Source organism: Myotis nattereri (assembly GCF_964212035.1).
Source record: "Myotis nattereri genome assembly, chromosome: 20".
In the NCBI taxonomy this organism is placed as follows: domain Eukaryota; kingdom Metazoa; phylum Chordata; class Mammalia; order Chiroptera; family Vespertilionidae; genus Myotis; species Myotis nattereri.
In genome coordinates this window covers 3,591,772-3,615,056 of record NC_138096.1, presented here as the reverse complement: position 1 = coordinate 3,615,056, position 23,285 = coordinate 3,591,772, and the positions used below count along the sequence as shown (strand labels likewise).

General features: G+C 58.6%; 1 protein-coding gene across 1 annotated transcript; it reads left to right on the top strand.

Annotated features, from left to right (window-relative positions):
* Window positions 1-4,537: 4,537 nt before the first annotated feature.
* Window positions 4,538-22,879, top strand: LOC308535425 (uncharacterized protein C1orf198; the record flags this gene model as incomplete). Its single annotated transcript, XM_081114316.1, has 4 exons — window positions 4,538-4,870; window positions 13,544-13,594; window positions 19,326-19,859; window positions 21,457-22,879. The coding sequence occupies 4 exons, from the start codon at window positions 4,538-4,540 to the stop codon at window positions 21,511-21,513; spliced, it is 975 nt and encodes a 324-aa protein (XP_080970442.1). The 3' UTR covers window positions 21,514-22,879.
* Between the last annotated feature and the right edge of the window lie 406 nt (window positions 22,880-23,285).

The following is a 23,285-nucleotide window of genomic DNA, read 5'->3' as shown; positions in this document are numbered from 1 at the left end:
CAGCATCTGGACTAACCAGTAACAGATGCCGGCTGAGTCATCGTCCTCGGGCCTGCCTGCATCCGAGCAGAAAGTGTCTATTAGGAAGGCGGCTTCATCCGCCAGCGCACACTCTGCCCAGCCCCGTCACCAAGGGGCGGCTCCCCCAGACGATCATCTGCCACGGTGCCCGGGGTTTCACGCTCAGTTTCCGAACCGGCTGGCACTGTCAGCTGGTCATGGGCTGGGAGAAGGTGGGCCGGGATGCTGGCTCTGTGGTTTTCCATGATCTCGACGGTTTCTCCGTGGGGCAATGGGCACGCAAACTGGGAAAACAAATTCGTCCCCCAAACATCTGTTTGTGTGTGTGTGTGTGTGTGTGATTTGATATATTTTTATTGATTTCAGAGAGGAAAGGAGAGGGAGAGGGATGGAAACATCAGTGACGAGAATCATTGTTCAGCTGCCTCCTTCACGCCCCCTACTGGGGATGCTGGGGACCGAGCCGGCAACCAGGGCATGTGCCCCAACCAGGAATTGAACTGTGACCTCCTGGTTCATAGGTCGATGCTCTACCACCTAGCCATGCGGGCCGGGCCATTCCCCAGACACCTGTACTAACAGCCTTCAAGACATGTGGCTGACATTCGGCTGTGTCGTTGGCACGTTGGGATGGGCAGCGGAGAGAGAAGAGGAGCCATGCCCTGATCTTCAACTAGAAGATAACGGTCCTGGGATAGCCATTCATGAGCCCCAGGGACGTGAACATGACATGTGGGTGAACACGTCACATACAGCACACGCAGGGCCAGTGGACGTAGAGTCCAAGGGGTTCACTGGCCCGAGGGAGGGGCTTCCCCAGGCCTCCCCTCGCTCATATGACACCCAAAAGGTTGCAGATGCCATCCCCATCTTGTTTTTTTAATATATATAATATATTTGTACTGATTTTAGAGAGGGGGAGAGAGCGATGGAAACATCCATGATGAGAGAGAATCATGGATCGGCTGCATCCTGCACGCCCCACACTGGAGGTCGAGCCTGCAACCCGGGCATGTGCCCTGACCAGGAATCGAACCCTGACCTCCTGGTTCATAGGTCGACGCTCATCCACTGAGCCACACCAGCCGGCCTATCATCTTTATTTAGATGAACTGCTCACCATGGCACGAACACACGGGAAGTAGCACCCTTTGGGCCCGGCCGAAGGGGCTCAGTTGGCTGAGCATAGTTCCATGCACCAAGAGGTCACCGATTTGATTCCCCCGTGAGGACACATGCCCGGTTGCTGGCCCGATCCCCAGTAGGGAGTGTGCATGCGGCAGCTAATGGATGTTTCTCTCTCCCTCGCTCTTTCTCTCTTAAAAAAAAGGCTCGCTATATTAATTTTTACAATTCTTAACACTAGATCCATCTCACTATTTTACCTTATTAGCTATTTGGAATTTGTCTATTTTTATTTCTTCCCTGGAGTGCATGAATATGTATATTCATTCCCCAGCAGTTTCAGCCAAGTTCTTTAATTCCCCGAGTTTCTTGTAACCTGGAAGGAGTCTTTCTTTAGTTACCCCTCATCTTCCAGATCCTGGGCTTGACATACTTTTTGGCTGATGGCCTTGAATTGTGTCAGGTCATCTTATATCAGGACGTCTCTGGCAATAAATTACATTTGGTCTGAAAAACTTAAAGCAGCATTTGTTTGTTGCAGCTGCTTTAAGAACCACAGGGGACCCGGTTTCTAATTGCACAGAACGTATCCTATGCAAATTCCGAGATGTCAATTAACTCTCAAGAACACATTTTATATGCCACTCCCTATTAAGCAAGGATTCCCAGAAGAAATCAGTGGCACTCAGGTTAGTGTACTGGACCTATGTAGCAACTTAAATCCTATATAATAAAAGCCTAATATGCAAATCGATCAAATGGCGGAATGACCAGTTGCTATGATGTGCACTGACCACCAGAGGGCAGATGCTCAACACAGGAGCTGCCCCCAGCTTGCAGGCCCTGACTGGTGGCGGCAGCAGAAGGCAGGGCTGATGAGCAGGTGGCGCCAGGCCAACCAAGGCGGGTGCCAGCGGGGGTCCCCCGGTTGCCCCACAGATCGGCCCTGATCGCCGGCCAGGCCTAGGGACCCTACCCATGCACAAATTCCATGCACTGGGCCTCTAGTAGAGAATAATAATCCCCAAAAGTTTTTCTCATCCTTTTGGCTTCATACATAGTCTTCCACATACTGTGCAATCCGGGCTGTGATCTGGCGGCTGTTCCCAGGATATCATGCTGATAACATTGTTGATAACAGCGTCATTTATTACAGAGCTTGCCACATTCATGACATTCTAAAAATATTTTCTTAGACTTTCTGGGCCAGAAGATGATAAGGCCATTTCACATTTAAAGCAGAACTTTGGGCCCTGGCCGGTTTGGCTCAGTGGCTAGAGCGTTGGCCTGAGGACTCAAGGGTCCCAGGTTCGATTCTGGTCAAGGGCATGTACCTTGGTTGCGGGCACATCCCCAGTGGGGAGTGTGCAGGAGGCAGCTGATCGATGTTTCTCTCTCATCGATGTTTCTAACTCTCTATCCCTCTCCCTTCCTCTCTGTGAAAAATCAATAAAATATATTTTTAAAAAAACCACAAAAACAGAACTTTGGCCCTCGCCGGTTTAGTTCAGTGGATAGAGCGTCAGCCTGCGGACTGAAGGGTCCCAGGTTCGATTCTGGTCAAGGGCACATGCCCAGGTTGTGAGCTCGATCCCCAGTAGGGGACGTGCAGGAGGCAGCGAATCAATGATTCTCTCATCATTGATGTTTCTATCTCTCTCTACCTCTCTGAAATCAATAAAAAAATATTTTTAAAAAAACAACAGAACTTTGTAAATTATCTGTACAATTGTGTTCAGAATTATCCAAGTGTTACTTTGAAAGCAAAGGAACAGCCAAAATGCAATTTTTTGATTTAAGAGATGATACTTAATTCTCATCTGAGACCGGGTTACAGTCTAGTTCAAATCAGCCAGATGGTAAAATAGATAAGAGCTCTGTATAATGTTTAAAAATATATTTTTATTGATTTCAGAGAGGAAGGGAGAGGGAGAGAGAGAGAGAGGAATATCAATGATGAGAGAACCATTGGTTGGCTGCCTCCTGCACACCCACAGTAGGGATCGAGCCCTCAACCCAGGCATGTGCCCTGACCGGCCATCAACTATGCCCTCCTGCTTCACAGGTCAATGCTCACCCAGTGAGCCACGCAGGACGGGCTCAGTGTAATTTTGGTTTTTGAGGTGTGGGCCTCATCTCAAAATGACCAACCTGGCCCCCACTGTTGGTGTGTCTCTGCCTAAGGAAACTGGCCGGCCCTCTCCATGTTGTTTGCAAACATCCAGCGGCTGAGTTCTGCTTTCCGAGACTCCAAAATAAGTGTCATTTCAAGAGGCCTGGCAGCATCTTGGGGACCTCTCCATCCACAGCGACAAAACACAGGGCAGGTGGCCGGCCCTGTGGGAGGAACTGCCACCTGCAGGGAAGGCACTGTGAGCTACCTCCCACTTCATTTTTCCCTTTAGGAGGAGCGGGGACTAATTTTCTTTTTAACACCCCGGACACTAGTCCAGGCCGTCCCTTCCGCCTCCTCGCTGCCCACTGCCCGCCCCTCCTGTGTCAGCGCCCGGCGCCAGGACAATGGCCCAGTGTCCTGGGCTTGAAGAAAAGCAGAACAGCCGGGCCAGCGTGGTCAGTGGCCGAGCGTGGACCTAGGAACCAGGAGGTCACCGTTGGATTCCCGGTCAGGGCACAGGCCCGGGTGGCAGGTCCCCAGGGTGGGGCGAGCAGGAGGCAGCCGATCCATGACTCTCATCATGGATGTTTCCATCTTTATCCCTCTCCCTTCCTCTCTGAAATCAATTTTAAAATTATTTTGTTAAAGCATCTTTAAAAACAAACAGAAGACGCTCATCGGGCCAAGGGACGGGGAGGCATAGGCGGCGGCTGGGTCGCTGGATGCCGCTTCCCAGCACGTTACCGGGCAGAAAAGTTTCCTTTGTCAAACAGTGGCCACGTGGCGCCATGGCGGCTCCAGCAGCCCCGGGCCGGGCCGCCGGGACCAGGGGACGCGCCCGCCACCTCCGGAGCTGGCCTGGGGGAGCCCCGAGAAGTGGGGGCCCCACGGGAACCATCGAGGGCGGACCCGGACAACGCCGCCGGGACCTTTGGGGTGTCACCAGGGGACAAATGCGGAGGTGGAGGGCGGGGTTCCGGGGGTGGGCGGGAGCGGGAGGCGGGGTTCCCGAGGGTGGGGGTCGCGGAGGATGGGATTCCGGGGGCGGGGCGGGGATAGGGGGGACGGGATCCCAGGGGGTCGGGGCGCGGAGGACGGACTCCGGGGGTGGGAGGACGTGGAGGGCGGGGCTCCCGGGGCGGAAGGGCGCCGATCTCCGGGGAGGGGCGCGCGCGCGGGGAGGGGCGCGGGGCGGGAGGGCGCGCGGGGCGGGGCGCGGGGTGGGGCGGGGGCTCCGGGCGGGGCGGGGGCGCGGGGAGCGGCGGCCGGCGGGGCATGGCGTCCATGGCGGCGGCGATCGCGGCCTCGCGCTCGGTCGTCATGAGCGGGAACCGGCCCCTGGACGAGCGGGAGCGGAAGCGCTTCTCCTACTTCGCGTCGCTGAGCCCCATGGCGCGGAAGATCATGCAGGACAAGGAGCGGATCCGCGAGAAGTACGGGCCCGAGTGGGCGCGCCTGCCGCCCGCGCAGCAGGACGCGATCATCGACCGCTGCCTGGTGGGTCCGAGCGTCCCCGCGCCCCGCGCGCCTGGGGACCCCGAGGAGCCGGCGCGCTTCCCCGGCCTGCGCGGACCCACGGGCCAGAAGCTGGTGCGCTTCGGGGACGAGGTAGGCGCGGCCGGGCCGGGACCAGCACCGGGACCCTCGCCCCTCCCCGCGCCGAGGCTGCCCGTCCGGGGCGCGCGGGGGAGGGGGGGCACCTGCCCGCAGCGGGGGCTGGAGCGGAGAGGGCGCAGGGGTGCGAGCGGCGGTCTAGGAGCCGAGGGGCGGCGTGGGGGCTCCCCGGGAGTTTGGGGGGCTCCCGAGAGCAGGAGGAGGTCTTTAAGGACCCCCCGTGTCGCCCTCTCCGCTGGGCCTCCCGGGCTGTTTCTCAAAGTGGACACAGCGGGGGTGTTAAGCCGGACGAGCGGGTTCTGGCCCCCTCAGACCCCCCCTCCCCGAGCCGGCCGCGGGGGGCGCCCCGCACATGACAGAGTCGCGTTGGTGAGCTGCCAGGGGCCGTGGAATTGCCAGGCGAGATAAGGGGGAGGAAGAGGTGCCCCCCCGGAGATAAGGGGCAAAACCCAGGCCTGGAAAGGGACATTTTCCGAGGGAGCCAATAGATGCACAAGCCTTGTTTTGGGGGGCGAGCATGGTGGCCTCTTGTTTCCGCCGGAAAAAAACGCAGGGGTACGTTTTGGGGAGACACAGACGCTGCAAAGAAAAGCTCAGGGGTGCCCCCCACCCGGTCACCAGGCCCCGAGGGGCCCCGCGCTGCTCAGAAGCCGGGCTTTTCCTCCGAAGTTGGTTGAGCTGAAACCTGCCCTTAGGTTTCGCGCGGTGCTTTTTGGGGGGCCTTTGAGACTTAACTTTTGCAGGAGAGCCGCCAAGTCAGAGGGAGCAGGAGGCGTGACAGTGAGACCCGCACAGGCTGGTGGTGAGGCTGGGAGGTGGCAGGGAGGAGGCGCCCCGCATGGAGAGCTTGGCCAAGGAAGTTGCGGCCGGTGGGAGGGATTCTGGCCAAGAAGGAGGTTTGCATGCGATCTCCAGGCCTGGCTGTGCGGGGACATTTGTTAACACAAAAGGTTTGTGGTCGGGCCCTAAGCCCACGTGGATGCCGGGGACATGGGAAGGACAGAAACAGGCGGCCGATGTCGATTTATTCTGAAAGCATCAAAGAAAGAGTCTCTCTCGCCATCGATGTTCCTGTCTCCCCCCCTCTCCCTTCCTCTCTGGAATCAATAAAAATATATTTTAAAAAATAAATGAATAAAAATGCATCCCCTAGAGCTGGCAAAAGGGTGGCACCAGCGTGGCTCAGTGGTTGATCAATGAACCAGGAGGTCATGGTTCGATTTCCGGTCTGGCCACATGCCCTGGTTGCGGGCTTGATCCCCAGTGGGGGACGCGCGGGAGGCAGCCGACCCACGATTCTCTCTCATCATGGATGTTTCTATCTCCCTGCCCCTCTCCCTTCCTCTCTGAAATCAATAAAAATATATTTACAAAAAAAAAAAAAAAAAAAAAGAAGTCTCCATTAGACATGAACTTGCTTAGCCAGGAAAAAGAGGGTGGGGCAAGCCGGAGGGATGACAGTATAGGTCGAAAATGTATTCCCAGAGCTGAGACCTTTCCAGAGCGAAAATATGCATCTCTCTAAAGATGTCTGCAGGGTCTGTGCTCAGAGCGGGGAGGTGAAAATGCCGGCAGCGCCTCTTTGGAAAAGTCATGAAGAAATAAATACGAGAGGAAGTTAACCTGTAAGCACTGTACTTACAAATGCTGGCCCGTGCCCGGCCGGTGTGGCTCAGGGCTTGAGCGTCAACCTATGAACCAGAAGGTCAGGATTTGATTCCCGGTCAGGGCACATGCCCGGGTTGTGAGCTGGATCCTCCATGTGGGGCGTGCAGGAGGCAGCCGATCCATGATTGCCTCTCATCATTGATGTTTCTCTCTCACTCTCTCTTTCCCTTCCTCTCTGAAATCAATAAAAAATATCAAAACATACACACACACAAAACAAACCAAATGTTGGCGAGTGACTGTCAGTTTCCCTTAGTTTGGGGTCTCGCTAAGAATACCCACAGGCCTGCTCCCCATCAGAAAGCCGGGGCCAAACAAGGGCCCAGTGCCCCTGATAAGGAAGAGGTGGCCAAGTTCACTTAGGACTGTCATTCCTGAACCGGGTGCCAGGCTGAGCCCTTCCTGAGTTAAATTTGATTTAAAAACAAACGGAACTGTTACGGTCGTACCTGCAGGTGCTTCCAGACCAAACCAGCCCTGTTTGTCAGCCTTGAGCTGTGCCAGGCGGGCCTAGAGCAGGCGGCTGAGGCCCTGACCAGCTCAGCACGGAGGGCACAGGCACAGACACGGCCTCCAAGGGGAGATCCACGGGCATTGTCCCGGGCGTCTGTCTTTCTGCCTGCAGTGGCTGTGGTTTCACGGCACCATGGAATTTAAAATGCATCCCCTAACCCGGCCGGCGTGGCCCAGTGGTTGAGCGGCGACCCATGAACCAGGAGGTCACGGTTCGATTCCCGCTCAGGGCACAGGCCCGGGTTGCAGGCTCCATCCCCAGTGTGAGGCGTGCAGGAGGCAGCCGATCCGTGACTCTCCCTCATCGTTGATGTTTCTCTCTCTCTCTCTCTCTCTCTCTCTCTCTCTCTCTCTCTCTCTCTTTCTCTCTCTCTCTCTCTCCCTTCCTCTCTGAAATCAATAAGAATATATTTAAAAATAAATAAGTAAAAATGCATCCCCTAGAGCTGGCGAAAGGTTGGCCGTTCATGGAGGAGGACTGGTGCCTCCTGCACGCCCCACCCTGGGGATCGAGCCCGCAACCCGGGCATGTGCCCTGACCGGGAATCGAACCGTGACCTCCTGGTTCATAAGCTGACGCTCAACCACCAAGCCACGCTGGCCAGGCCCCATAGCATTTTAAGTGAGAGTAGAGGGAGAGAGAGACAGAGAGAAACATCAGTGTGAGAGAGACACATGGATTGGTTGCATCCTGCTCAAGACCCACCTGGAGCCCTGGATCAAACCTGCAACCCAGGTACATGTCCTTGGCCTGGAATCAAACCGTGACACCCTTCAGTCCGAGGACCAGTGCTCTAACCACTGAGCCAAACCGGCTAGGGCAGCCTTCGGCAGAAAAAGCAAAAGGGAAATTTGAGGGTTGCTTTTCGGCATTCTGGACTTGTTTGTTTTTTTAAAGAATGTGGATGTGTCATTATGGTCCCCACCGCCGTCTGGCAGGTCTGTGGATGTCTTAGAAAAGATGACAGGGTAGTGTGGCTCTGGTGTCTCTGCCCCTGGCGTCCTGAGCCCTGGCTCTGGGCAGGAGTTAGAGAGAACGTGGCTATGAGTCCAGAGCCAGTGGCACAAGCTGCCCTGCAGATGGGGGGGGGGGGGGCAGGGGGGTTCTCTGCCCACAGCAGCACCTGGCAGGTACCCTGCCCCTGGGGCTCCTGGGAGGAAAGCCGTTGACCCAGCTGAGCCCGGGGAGCAAGCAGCACAGGCCCCTCCCTGGCCCCCGCGGCTGCCGGCTGCCGGGGAACAGGTTTGGCAGAGAAATGAAATGACTAGCTCACCGTCAGGCAGGGAGGGACCGCTGAGAGCACGGTGGCTGGTCTGGAGTCACCATTTGATTGGCAGGAGTCACTTTTACACCCTAAGCAAGAGATCCCCTTAGCGCCGGCCAAAAGAGCCATTTCTCGAAAAAATAAGACCAGCCCTTTCATTTATTTATTTATTTAATTGGTTTCAGAGACGAAGGGAGGGAGAGAGAGAGAGAGAGAGAGAGAGAGAGAGAGAAACATCCGCGATGAGAGAGAATCATGGATTGGCGCCTCCTGCACGCCCCACACTGGGGATGGAGCCTGCAACCCGGACATGTGTCCTGACCAGGAATCGAACCCTGACTTCCTGGTTCATAGGTTGACGCTCAACCACTGAGCCACACCAGCCGGGCACGACCAGTCCTTTTATTATTTTTAAATATATTTTATTGATTTTTTTACAGAGAGGAAGGGAGAGGGATAGAGAGTTAGAAACATCGATGAGAGAGAAACATCGATCAGCTGCCTCCTGCACACCCCCCTACTGGGGATGTGCCCACAACCAAGGTACATGCCCTTGACCGGAATCGAACCTGGAACCCTTCAGTCTTCAGGCCGACACTCAACCACTGAGCCACACCGGCCGGGCACGACCAGCCCTTTTAAACTTCCTACTTGTTTTTTTGTTCACTTCCCTGGCTCTGTCCTCCATGTGCCCCCTGGTCCCGCTGCCGCCACACGGGCCTCCCTGCAGGCCTGGGCTGGGCGTTCGCATTCCTGGTGGACGCTGCCGACGGTTCAGCCGAAACTGCCTTTCTGCTGTCGGAAGTGCAATCTGTACTCCACTCGAGGAAACGCTCCGATCAGCAGCGTTAAACATATTGCAATTCAAAGGGAAAACCATCGATTCCATGAATATGTGGGCAGCTCTTAGTCCCTAAGAATAAGCAGTTGGTAGAAAAAGAGCATATTGTAATGATTCTTCCTCCCTCCTCCCTCCTCTATTTTTAATAGACGTCATTATTTGTTTATTTTATTTTATATTGTTACTAGAGGCTTGGTGCATGGATTCGTGCACCAGTGGGGTTCCTCAGCCTGGTCTGTGGGGATCAGGTTGAAACCGGCTCTCTGACATCCTCAAGGGGTCCCAGATTGCGAGAGGGTGCAGGCCAGGGTGAGGGACCCTGCCTGTGCACGATCGGGGCTGGGGAGGGACCGCGGGAGGGCTCCAGGACGTGTCCCGCCCGTCTTGCCCAGTCCAATTGGCTGCACCTCAGCAGCCATCTAACTTACCGGTCGGTGTGTCTGCCCGCTGGTGGTCAGTGTGTGTTGTAGCGACTGGCTGAACGAATGATCAGACACTTAGCATGTTAGGCTTTTATTATGTAGGATTGATTTCAGAGAGGATGGGAGAGGAAGAGAGAGAGAGAGAAACATCCATGATGAGAGAGAATCATGGATCGGCTGCCTCCTACACGCCCCGCACTGGGGATGGAGCCCGCAACCGGGGCATGTGCCCCGACCAGGAATGGAACCAGTCACCTCTGGATTCCTGGGTTGACACCCAACCACTGAGCCACACTGGCCGGGCTAATTTTTAAGTGGGTGGTTTCCTGTGGCCCTTGGCAGAGAAAAGGCCCCCCGCCCCGACCTGGGGAGGTGGTTGGGCTGGTGAAACGAAGTCAGGTGGGGCCCACGGGTTCCGCTGTGGACACAGCATCCTCGCGGGTTCTGCTTGGCGGCCAGGCCTGCAGCTGCTGGTCACGGGCCTCTTCAGAGAGTCTTGAGTCAGGTGTCTGTGGATAGTTCCTGTGTGGACCCGAGTCTAGTTAGGACCTGGGGAGGGGGCCACTCCCGCTGGCTCCCATGGCAGGTGCGCCCTAGAGCCGGGGGGGAGGTCCCAGGAGGGCCCCCAGTCTGCGCTCAGAGAGGCCCAGTGTGCAGACAGGACTTTCACGGGGCTCGAGGGGCTGCAGAAGCAATTCTTCGAATGTTCCAGGAGAGGGGCTGCCAGTGGCCTGGCCCTGTGCTCCCCGCGTCCTTCCTCCGCCGACCTGGGGGCACCTCAGGGACCCCCACTGCAGAGCCGTGCGTAGGTGCTGTCCCTGCGCCACAGGCTGAGAGGCAGCAGTCAGATCCACGGGAAGACGTGCTCAGTGGTCTGAGCAAGGCCACCCACGGGGACGGGACGCTCATGCAGTTCCTCCAGGTTCGCAGTGAGCGCTCCGTCCGGAGCTTCTCTTTTTTGGATACTTTTGGAACAGACGTGACTTCCACAGATAAACCGTAGCCGGTCAGCCCGGCCGCTGTGGCTCAGTGGATAGAGCATAAGCCCTTGGACTGAAGGGTCCTGGCTTCGATTCCGGTCAAGGGTAGGTAGGCTTGATCCCCAGTCCCGTTAGGGGGCACATGCGGGAGGCAACCAATCGATGTTTCTCTCTCTCTGTGTCTCCCCCTCCCTTCCACTCTAATAATCAATGAAAAAGTACAGCCAATGAGCCCTGGCTGGTTTGGCTCAGTGGAGAGAGCGTCGGCCTGCAGACCGAAGGGTCCTGGGTTCGATTCTGATCAAGGGCACAGGCCCGGGTTGCAGGCTCGATCCCCAGTAGGGGGACATGCAGGAGGCAGCCGATCGATGATTCTCATCATTGATGTTTCTATCCCTCTCCCGCGTCCCTTCCTCTCTGAAATCAATAAAAGTATATTTTTTTTTTAAAAAAAAATCATAGCCAATTATAGAGTTACTTGTAGCCAAATAATTTCAAAAGCAAAATACCCAAGGTCTTTAGAAATTGAATTGCAGCCGAAACCGGTTTGGCTCTGTGGATAGAGCGTCGGCCTGCGGACTGAAAGGTCCCAGGTTCGATTCCGGTCAAGGGCATGTACCTGGGTTGCGGGCACATCCCCAGTGGGGAGTGTGCAGGAGGCAGCTGGTCGATGTTTCTCTCTCATCAATGTTTCTAACTCTCTATCTCTCTCCTTTCCTCTCTGTAAAAAATCAATAAAATATATTTTAAAAAAAAAGAAATTGAATTGCAGAAATGACATTTAACGTGGAATGTGGAGCGTCGGCTGCAGGGAGGAGTGGGGGGTGGGGCCGCAGCCCCGTCCAGGCCCCGGGTGATGGTCCTGAATCCGGGCCCCCTGGGGCTGGAGCGCAGGCCAGCGCTGACATCAGAGCTTCGGCCGCATTTTTGTGTGGCGTGTTTATTTCTGTCAGGCACTCTGTTATTTTTTTATGAGCTCAGAATGGCAGAAATCTCAGGAATGTGCCCCTTGACTCGGTTCCTTGCGGGAGCCAACAGCAGACGATGGACTTGACACCAAATTGGGGAGAAATCGCGGAGAGGCGCCCTCCCCGTCTGACCCCCTTGGCGCGGCCGCTCCCCGCTGGCTGTGACCAGGGACACGGCTGGCTCTCCGAGCTCCAGGCCGAGTCTTTGGGGCTGAGAGTCCCGAACTCATTCACCTTCTGGAACCGGACAGCCAGCGGGTCCCGGCTGCCTGTCACGACGTGAGCCGGTGCAGCAGAGGGACGCAAGCTGCACGATTGATGTTTAGAAGAGAGAGCAGATCCCACCAGGAGGGAGTCCAGCCCGGGGTGCCCTGCCCTGGGCCAGGGGCCCCGCGCCCTTCCCTTCCCTTTCTGTCCAGGCCCAAATCGAGATGAAAGGAGATTTACGGTCCGTCCACCGCCTGTTTTCCCATCTGCCAACAAGGTCCCTCTTGTTGTATCATTTCTGAGATCGTAGCATTGTAGGACCTTCAAGTCATTTGGCTCAACTGCACTCCTCCCCCCCACACCCCTCCCCTCACCCCCACCCCCACCCTCCCGCACCCCCACACACCCACCCGCACCCTCCTGCACCCCCACACACCCACCCGCACCCTCCCGCACCCCCACACACCCACCCGCACCCTCCCGCACCCCCACACACCCACCCGCACCCTCCCGCACCCCCACACACCCACCCGCACCCTCCCGCACCCCCACACACCCACCCGCACAGGGACACACTGCAGGAGCCCGCAGCTGCAGACTCCGGGTCAGAGAGGCTGGTCGAAGCGCATGCCTCCCGGCAGCCCATGGCCATTTTTGGAGGAAGGAGTTTGTAAATGAAAATAACTTGGGTTTAACTGACATTCCACACGGGAGGGCGGTGGCCCACGCTCCCTCTCTTTTTTTAAAAAATTTTTTATAAACTTTTAAAAAATATATATTTTTTATTGATTTCAGAGAGGAAGGGGGAGAGAGAGAGAAAGGGAGAGAGGGAATCATCAAGGATGAGAGAGAATCATGGATCAGCTGCCTCCTGGTACGCCAGCGGGCAGTTCACAGGTAATGGGGGCTGGAGATTTGCAAAGGCCTGTGGGTATGCAAAGGCGGGGGGTCTTCAAAGGGCTGGGGCTCTGGTCTGCAACAAGGTTGTCGATCTTTCCGTGATCACAGGCAGCGCCCAGGTGGGGGGGAGGGGCCGCATGTCCAGGTGAGCGCCCAGGCCCACAGGCTGCTCCCAGCCAGGTTAGGCTGTGCCTCCTCCAATCAGAACAACACCACCGCGGCCAACAGAGCGTGATGCCTGTTCTTACCGTCCTCGCTGGTCCCCAACAGCCTGTCTCTGCCCCATCAGCTTGACAGACGAGGAAACTGAGCCTCAAAAGCAGCGGTTCTCAACCTGTGGGTCGCGGCCCCTTTGGGGGTCGAACGACCCTTTCACGGGGGTCGCCTAAGACCATGGGAAAACACATAGATAATGACATATTGTTTTGTGATGAATCACTGTGCTTTAATGACGTTCCGTTTGTAACCATGACATCGGGGGGTCACCACCACGTGAGGAACTGCATGAAAGGGTCGCGGCATGAGGAGGGTTGAGAACCGCTGCTCTAAAGGCTAATCATCATCCCCTGGCCCCTTGGGTCAGCTGCCTCCTGCCCGAGGGCTGAGCCCTGGGTCCTAAGGCCCCCTCCCCTTTCTCCCCAACATCCGTCCTGGGCCTCCCAGGTGGGCAGGTGGTCAGCGCCGTCTGCCTGGCCCGGGAGCCGCGTGCCTGGCAGCCTCGGGAAGGTAGGGGACAGCCAGGCCACCGTCAGCACATTCTGCCCAGGGCGCCCCGACGCCAGGCCCGCTCCCAGCCAGGACCTGGGATGGTTCCCAGGGGTCGGTTCCCCTGCGGCCTTGGCAGATGTTTGCCCGGGGCGTTCGGGTTCCAGTTTCAGATTTCTTCTTGAATTGTCGTTTCAGGACATAACTTGGCAGGACGAGCACTCGGCCCCTTTCTCCTGGGAGACGAGGGTGAGTTGGATTCGGTCTAGATTGGCCCGCCCTCTTAGCAGGACCTGCATCCTTGTGTGTTTCTCTTGCAGCCTTCGCGGGACTCGGAAGGCCGCGGCCCCACATGGGCTGGCCCGCCGGGGAGAGGCGAGGAGGGGGGAGGGCTGGCGATGAGTTAGCTCCCCTCTGTGGGGGCCTGGGGTGTGGGGGCTCAGCCCTGAGGGCATCGGTGGGGGTGCTCTGTAGGGCAGAGCTGTGAGCGGAGCTTTTCATTTTAATTATTTTTTATTTTTATTCTTTGAAATACATGGTTATTGATTTCAGAGAGGAAGGGAGAGGGAGAGAGAGATAGAAACATCCATGATGAGAGAGAATCATGGATCGGCTGCCTCCGGCACGTCCCCCACTGGGGATGTGCTCCCAACCAAGGTACATGCCCTTGACCGGAATCGAACCCGGGACCCCTCAGTCTGCAGGCCGACGCTCTATCCACTGAGCCACACCGGTCAGGGCCATTTCGTCTGTTTATAACCTGGGTGAGGATTGGCGGGGGTGGGGGGTGGGGGGGGTGGTGCCCAGGTAGCTGTTGACACGGGTCTCGGCTCCCGGGGCCAATGTGGGGGACAGGAGCCCGGAAAAGGTTTTGAGAACAGCTCTGTTCTTGGATGCGGGGCCAGTGGGGTCACCCTCGTGCTGCCCGTCCCTGTCCGCCGATGCCGGCGGGTCCCTCGGGAGCCCGGTGACTTGAGCAGGCGCGATAAAATCAAGTTAGTGTGTCACCCGTTGTCACCGTGTCCCTGCAGCCGGGCGCGTCTTTGTGGGTCAGCGTCCCCGTCCAGGCCTGTCCCCTCTCGGGGCGGAGCCGCTGCCCTCCCGGCCGCGGGGCTCACGCTGCGGCCTCACCTTCGGGTCGACCTGCGGGTCGGACGTGGGTGGTTTCGGGTTGGAGCCGGCGGAGGGCGTCCCGGAGCCCGGAGGCTCTTGTCCCCACCCCCGTCCTGATGAGTCAAGGTCGACGTCCAGAAAGTCCCCCACCCCCCCTCCCGGCCTCAGGCTTGGAGCCACCTGCCCCCTGCGACCTGGACTTGGTCACTCTCTGCCTTCGGACTCACAGGCTGGTCGGAGCCCGGCCGGTGCGGCTCAGTGGTTGAGCGTCAACCTAGGAACCAGGAGGTCACGGTTCGATTCCCGATCAGGGCACATGCCCGGATTGCAGGCTCCATCCCCAGTGTGGGGCGTGCAGGAGGCAGCCGATCCATGATCCTCTCTCATCATGGATGCCCCTCTCTCTCTCTCTCCCTCTCCCTTCCTCTCTGACATCAGTGCAAACCCGTTACAAACACACACAGTAGAGGCAGCCGTGAGGGAGAGCTGCGTGTGCTGGCGGAACCCACAGGAGCACCGCTGGCCGCCCAGCCGTCCCTGCAGCCGCCCCGTCACATGTCGGTGGACTTGCTGGGACCTGTAGGCTCTCATCTTCCCCGACGACTCCGTGCAGCGGCCGCCTGCGTGCGTGCGTGTTGCCTACATGCCCCCAGCTCTCCCGGCTCTGACGCTCGGCCTGATGCTCAGATACCTGAGGCCGGCGAGCTGCCCCCGGCCACGCTGTCCACGCTGCCGGCCGTGCGGGCAGAGCTGAGAGCCCCGGGGGCGCCTCTGTGTGGGCTCCTTCCTTTAGGCCGGCCCCCGGGGTTCCCCCTGCGGAGAGCGAGCTGGTGCTGTGTGGGGACTGGGTCGCTGCCCGGTGCCAGGGTTCAGAGGTCGCTGCCCGGTGGAGCACAGCTCTCAGCAGGAGGGCCCCTGATGGCGGAACCATCCCCCAGCTCTCCCCCACGGGCCTGTTCCTACTGTGTGTGCAGTGGGGTGCAGGGGGGCACAGACTGGTCTCGGTGTAGCACCAGCCTCCTGGGATCCCTCTGTCTTCCATCCCCGTCCCTCCTCCCTCCAGCCGACCCTCATCCTCCCTCCCCGTCCGTCCTCCCTCCAGCCGACCCTCATCCTCCCTCCCCGTCCCTCCTCCCTCCAGCCGACCCTCATCCTCCCTCCCTGGTCCCGTCTCTGTTGTTCGGACTTCTCCATCAGAGAGGGGGGCTCGGAGGGAGGCTGCGGGGCCCAGCTGGGCTGGGGGTGGTTGGGCCGGCGTTTTCCCACTCCTGTCGGCCTGGCAGGCGAGCGGGGGTGGGGAGGGTGCCCCTGGGACCCCGCGGTGGATGCCTCTCTCAGGCTCCTGATCTTTCAAGAGGAAAAAACCCAGCACTTGGAATGTTCCCGAGAGGGGGGCGGGCGGGAGCCCAGCCGTGCTTGGCATTCCCGTGCTCTGGGCTGGTCGCTGGGAGTATCTGGGGAGACAGACGCCTGCAGAGGCCGTCACGCCTGGCACTGGTAGCTGGGCTCTGGGGACCCCATCCCCACCCCCACCCCCACTCTCACTGTACTTTCCATCCCCAAGTTGTCTGGACTCTATTCCTTTTTTAAAAAAATATGTATTTTTGAAATTGGTTTCAGAGAGGAAGGGAGAGGGAGAGAGAGAGAGAAACATCCATGATGAGAGAGAGTCATGGACCGGCTGCCTCCTGCACGCCCCACACTGGGGATGGAGCCCGCACCCCGGGCCTGTGCCCTGACCGGGAGTCGAACCGTGACCTCCTGGTTCACACGGCGACGCTCACCACCGAGCCCCACCGGCCGGCCGGGCACTATTTCCCCGCTTCTCCGTCCTCTTCCTTCCTGGGAGGCACCGCGGAGAGAGTGGACGTTCGCTGGTTCGCGATTCTATTAGGATTTGCTCCAGAAAACCCTCATCTCCCCCCACGGCGTTGCTGCAGCCTCCGTTCGGCGTCTAGATCTGCGGAGGCCGCCAAGCCAAACAGTTGGTTTTGGCCGCCTGCGCGCCCCCTTCCCTGCGATTTTCACATTCCTCTCCAGTGAGTGGGACGCAGAAATAGACACTGCGCTCCGTTGTGGTCTTTCTGTTTTTAGAACGGACGTGGCCAGCGGAGCCCCGGTTCCCCCCTGGGGTCACCGACACGCTGTCCTGGCCGGACCGACTCCCTCACCCCCTCCCACCCCCCCTCCCCACCCCGCACACCCTCCCCAGCCGGCTCTTTGGTGGGGCTGTCAGCATCATCGCCGGACGGGAGAGAGGTTCCGGTTCACTCCTCATCTCTCCTCTCAAAGAGCCAAGGCCAGCCCTGGCCGGTGTGGCTCAGCGGATAGAGCGCTGACCTGCGGACTGAAGGGTCCCGGGTTCAAGTCCAGTCAAGGGCACAGGGCTGGGTTGCGGGCTCGATCCCCAGTGTGGGGCGTGCAGGAGGCAGCCGATCCGTGATTCTCTCTCATCGTTGATGTGTCTGTCCCTCTGAAATGGTTTAAAAAATAAAAAAAAGATGGAGGGCGACCTGGACCTCCTCCTACCCGCCTGCCCACCCGCCCACCTGCATCCACTGCATCTCACCCATCAGTCTTCCTGGGTGAGCGGTGGGCGTCCCCCCGGGCTCTGCACCGTGGGCCCGGCCGGCCTCCCCTCCTCTCCCAAGGGGGCTCTCTCTCCACACCCGGAAAACGACTTTCTTTCCAGAAATAAGGACATCGCACCTGGAACTCGATGGTCTCTCCGGCGCTCATCACGGGGTGCAGAGGCTGCCCCGCTCCCGCTGGCTGCTCTGCCCCCGGTCGGATGGGCCCCGCCTGTCCGAGCTGCCAGTGGCGTGACCTTCAGGGGCAGGTCGAAGGGGAGGCGGTCAGAGCCCCTGGCAGTCCCAGACCCGCTCAGCCGGGAATGCTGGAGGCTTGGGACCGAGGGAGACGAGATCTAACAGGAGAAAAGGCCCGTCTCCTCCTCCCTGCCTCCCGCGCCTTCCCGGCGGGGTGCGCTTTACACACTACAAACAAACCCCTGGGTCTGGGGGGCTGTGGGAGGAGACGCAGCACCCCCGCATTGGTCAAGGAGGACTGCTTTACAAATATATATATATATAGATTTTATTTCAGAGAGGAAGGGAGAGAGAGGGAGAGGGAGATGGAAGCATCCATGGTGAGAGCGAATCATGGATCGGCTGCCTCCTGCACGCCCCACACTGGGGATGGAGCCCACAACCCGGGCCTGTGCCCTGACCAGGAATCGAACCCTGACCTCCTGGTTCATCGGTCGACGCGCAACCACTGAGCCGCCCCGGCCGGGCCAGGAGGGCTGTTTCTTAAAGGAGATTGTGGTCATGTCTCACTTGCACAACAGAACATAACATCTGCCCTGGGGAGAGGACTCAGGGTCAGATACTCCAGGCTGTTTTCCTCCCGTAAGCTCTGGTTTTCCTCCCAAAGCGCCCAAACCAGGTCAACCCGCCCAGCCCCCTCTCCTCGACGCCCTCCCGGGAGGAGCGGGGATGTGGAGGGAGCAGGTCCGTCCCCCTCGAGAAGGTCACACCCAGCCCAGTGCTGCCTGCGTGCCCTTTCCACTCGCCCCCGGCGCCCTGGGCCTCACCCGGTGCCTCTGGCCCTGCCTCCCCTCCCCTCCCCTCCCCTCCCCTCCCCTCCCCTCCCCTCCAGTCCACGTAGGCAGACGGCCTGGCTTTCCTGAGGCTTCTACGCGGGATCCCGCGGGAGAAATTGCTGCTCCCAGAAAAGCCCGGGCTCGACGAAGGCCTCCCTGTCCCCCTCACTCTGCAATTTCCACATCAAAGTCCAGGCTCGCTCCCCGAGGCAGAGCTCTATTTAAAGACACCGGCGTCTCTGTATCTGTTCCGTTGTGGAATTCGGAAAGACGCTGGGCGTGGCCGGTTCACCCGGAAACAGGCTGTTAGCGATCCAGTGAGATCCCGGGCACTGTGTCTAGAAACGGTGCCAAGGCGATGTGCTGTCCACGCGGGCGTCACTCCTGGTGGCCCTCTCATCGCTGATGTCTCTCTCTCCTCTCCCTTCCTCTCTGAAATCAATACAGATATATTTTAAAAAGAGAGAGGGAGAGAGTTCTAGAAAATGGACAACAAAGCCTGGTTCTCGCTGCTGGGCTGGGGGCTGTGGGCGCCGTGGATGTTGTCAATCCTCACTCGAGGGTATTTTTTTTCCCATTGGTTTTTAGCGAGAGTGGAAGGGAGGGAAAGCGGGAGAAACCCTGAACTGAGAGAGACACATGGATGGGTTGCCTTCCCCACACGGCCCGTTCGGGGTCTGCGTTCGAGTCTGCGACTGAGTCTACGTGTCCTTGACCGGAATCGAACCCAGGACCCTTGAGTCCGTGGGCCGCCACTCTATCCACTGAGCCACACCGGCCAGGGCTCTGAGCTTGGGATTTGAACTTGAGTCCTTTGTGGCCTGGTCACCACCCCTGGATCTTATCACAGGACCTGCGCTTCTCTGTTACCCATATCGGGAGCCCATAATCAGGAAATTGAGGCCCGGCCGGTGTGGCTCAGTGGTTGAGCGTCGACCTATGAACCTGGAGGTCACGGTTCGATTCTAGGTCGGGGCACATGCCCAGGTTGCGGGCTCGGTCCCCAGTGTGGGGCGTGCAGGAGGCAGCCGATCCATGAGTCTCTCTCATCGTTGATGTTTCTATCTCTCTCTCTCCTTCTCCCTTCCTCTCTGAAATCAGTACAGATATATTTTAAAAAGAGAGAGAGGGAAAGAGTTCTAGAAAATGGACAACAAAGCTTGGTTCTCGCTGCTGGGCTGGGGGCTGTGTGCGCTGCGCGCCTGTCCCCGGGGTTCTAAGGGTCATCTCTGTCCCCCCCCCCGCCCATCTCCCCTGCTGCAGAGCCAGATGGAGTTCAGCGTCTCCTCCTTATCCATCCAGGAGCCCAGTGGCGGCCCCGCCAGCGAGCCCCGCCCGCCGTCCAAAGCCTGCCAGGCCCCCCAGGCCCTCCGGCCGGCCCAGGGCAGCAAGTCCTCCAGCCTGGACGCCCTGGGCCCCGCCCGGAAGGACGAGGAGGCCGCCTTCTGGAAGATCAATGCCGAGCGCTCCCGCGGGGAGGGGCCCCAGGCCGAGTTCCCCTCGCTGACCCCCAGCCAGATCAAGTCCATGGAGAAGGGGGAGAAGGTGCTGCCCGCCAGCTACCGCCCGGACCCCGCCCCGAGGGACAGGGAGGCCAAGGCGGAGCGGCCCGTCCACCCGCGCGCGGAGCCGCTGGCCCTTCCCGGCGCCGGCGTCCAGCCCGAGGGACCCCCGCCCGTCGGGGCATTGGAGGAGGGCGCCCCCTCGGAGCCCATGGGCCAGCCGCTCTCCCCCGGGGCCGGCCCCATCGATGGGGAGATGGCGGATGAGCTGTTCTCCGAACCCAGCGCCGCACAGGTGGGTGGCCCCACTCCGGGCGGGTGGGCCCTTCCTCTGGGTGGGACACGGCCGGTTCCACCTCCGGGCGGCTGTGAATCGTGAGCACATACCTGTTCGCGGTCCCGCTTTTGTTTCTGGTTTTGTTTTGTTTTGCTAATCCTCACCCGAGGTAGGCTATTTTTCCACTGATTTTTAGAGAGCGTGGAGGGAGAGAGGGAGAGAAACATTGATGTGGGAGAGACACATCCGTTGGTTGCCTCCCCGCACGAGCCACGGCCAGGGCCAGGGATCGAGCCGCCATCCAGGCACGTGCCCTTGACAGGAATCGAACCCAGGACCTTCCAGTCCGAGTGCCGACGCTCTGTCCACTGAGCCACACCGGCCAGGGCTCCAGTCCCTCGGGGTGGATCCCAGAAGAGGCATCGCGGGAGCAGGTGGCAGCTCCGTGTTTAACTCCGAGGCGGCCGCACCCTTTCACATTCCCGCGAGCAAGACGTCTGGTTTCCCCTTATCCTCACCAATGCTTGTTATATTTTCCCTTTTTTAAAGAAATATATTTTTATTGATTTCAGAGTGAAAGGGGAGGGAGAGAGAGAGAGAAACATCCATGATGAGAGAGAATCATGGATCGGCTGCCTCCTGCACGCCCCACACTGGGGATGGAGCCCACAACCCGGGCATGTGCCCTGACCGGGAATCGAACCCTGACCTCCTGGTTCATAGGTCGGTGCTCAACCACTGAGCCACACCGGCTGGGCCTCCCCATACTTTTTATTCTCTCAGCTTTGCAAGCTGTGTGTGTGTGTGGTGTGTGTGTGTGTGTGTGTGTGTGACATCAGAAAGACTGTTTGTGACGTGCTCTCTTGTTCCGTGATGACTGCATTCACACATGCCTGACTTTCAGGAAAGAGAGAGGCACGCTTTCCTCCTTTGCTGTGCGGGTTGGTCTAGAGCAGTGGTTCTCAACCTTGGCTGCACATTAGAATCACCTGGGAATCTTTTTACAATCCTGATTTCTGGGCCTCCTCCTCTGGAAATTCTGTTTCTTTGTGATGGGGTGGGGCCACCACATGAGTAACAGAGAAACAGAATTTCCGGAGGAGGAGGCCCAGAAACCAGGATTTTTAAAAAAGATTTCTGGGTGATTCTAATGTGCAGCCAAGGTTGAGAACCACTGGTCTAGAAGCTGCTCACAGACATGTCTGGGGGACAGAGAGAAGCATGTAGATCTGGGCTGAGTGTAGCTTGCATTGAATATGATTTTTTAAAATTTTTTTTATTGTTGATAGTATTACAGAGATCTCCCCCCCTCCAACCCTCCGTCTCCCAGCCCCTCCCCATTCCCCGAGGTCTTCATGGGCTGTGCCTATAAGTACATACGTTCTTTGGTTTATCTCTTCTCGTCCCCGCAACCCCACATCCAGGCATGTCGGTCGCATGGAACCTGATTTTTAAATTTTCTGGCTCCAAGCGCCGAGGCAAATGGCGGTCAGGGAGCCTCGCGGACGGAAGCAGCTCCCTCATTTGGGTCATTTTAAACGAGATGTTGTTTTTAGGTTACTCGGCCCTAAAAAAAGTCCTGCTGCTGACGCGGCTGCTCTCGTCTCTCCCGCAGGTCAGCGGGAGCAGTGTCATCCTGAAGACGGGGTTTGATTTCCTGGACAACTGGTAAAAACGAGTCAGACACACGCGCACAGACCCCACAGAGAAACCAAGAACCCCCCCGACGATTCCCGCCGAGGTGCGGCCGGCGGGCGCGGGCGGAACGGGCAGCCTCTCCCTGGGGCCTTTCCCGGTCTCTGTACGCGGTTATTTTTTTGAATCTTTTGGAAACTGTTAAGAATCGCCGTGTCCAGATTTCCAGAGCTCCCCCCTCTTTTTGCTAAGACCCGATGTATCTGCCGTTTTCCACGATTTGCTAACCGAAGTTTTTGCATTTGGAATTTTTAAAGACCGGTAGGCATTCCTGCTGTGCACCGGTTCCCGCTCCTCTGGCAAAGGGCTCTCTCTCCACCAGTCACACAAGTGACAAGCGTGGCCTCCATCTCCTTCTCCTTCGTCCCCCATTCCCCCCTTTGTTCTCCGTGGGGGTTTCCTTGGACAGTTTACCTTGGATGGGTGGTCGCCGGTGATGCCCTCAGCAGTGTGGCAGCAGCGCGCCAGCTGCCAGGGTGGGCAGATCTGTTCCCCACATGCCCCCCTCCCACCCTCACCCCCAATCCCAGCCACCCTTCGCCCCTGCGTCATGTCCAGGAAACCGACGTGAGGCCTGGCCGGGGGCATCTTTGGGCCCATGCCCGGTACCCGGGCATCCTTGCGTCCGTCCGCGTTGCATGTCTAAACGTTTTGTGTTAACGTCTCATTCTTTCCTGTCGAGACCTAGCGGCGGTGGGGCTACCCCTCTGCTTGGGTTTGTACCGTTTTCCTCCTGGAAGTTCTTCGCTGCTGATGTGGCCCATGGGTGTCCCCGCCCGCCCCCCCTCTCCATGCCGAGGGCGGGTGGCGGGGTCACCCGAGGACAGGGCTCTTCTGATTGGTTGCGAGACCTTCCAGCCCGACCCTGGCTGGGGCAGGTCCCGCCGGTCACCACGGACCCTCCCGAGGCCTGCCCGCCCGCAGATGCTCAGGAGTCCAGTTTCTGCGGGGACCTGGAGACCTCTGTCGTCATAGCAACGGCGTCTCCCGGAGAGGGACAGAGGGACCGCGCGGCCCACTGCTGCTCCAGTGAGCGTGGCTCCCAGGCTGCCCAGGGGAGCAGGGCGGCCCCTGCACCCACCGGGGTGGGAGGAGTGGACCCGCCACCCTTCCTCTTCGCCCACCGGAGTCGGCCCGGCCCCCCGGAGCTGCGCGAACCCGCGGGACGCGCCCCAGCGTGATGGACACGGCACCTCTCACTGTGTTCTGCTCACCGACGCCTTAATCCCCGCCCCTCCTGCCAGCCAGCACCTGGTCCAAGCCTCTGGATTTTTTGGGGGTTTTTTGTTTTTTAAAAAAGAAAAACGCCTCTTTGTTTCACGGGACAGATCGGAAACGACTTCCAGATATTTCCTCTGGCTCCGAGGGGAGGCACGCGGCCGCGCGCTCTTGTTGTTTTTTCCAGGGAGGTTTCTGCCAAAGCCGCGGCCGAGCCAGTGCTGGAGTTTGGTTCCCGCCAGTTGCTTCGTGTCCCCAAACCTCATCTGGCCCCTTGGGCCCTGGGTTCGACCTGCCTCCGTTTGCTGACTGTCTCGTTTTTTAAGAATAGATTTGTATTCATTTCAGGGAGAGGAAAGGAGAGGGAGGGAGGGAGACCCATGCATCGGCTGCCTCCTGCACGCCCCACACTGGGCATCCAGCCCGCAACCCGGGCCAACATCGAACCCTGACCCCCTGGTTCACAGGTCCGACGGCCAACCACTGAGCCACCCCGGCCGGGCTGCTGACCGTCTTTATTGTGGCAAATAC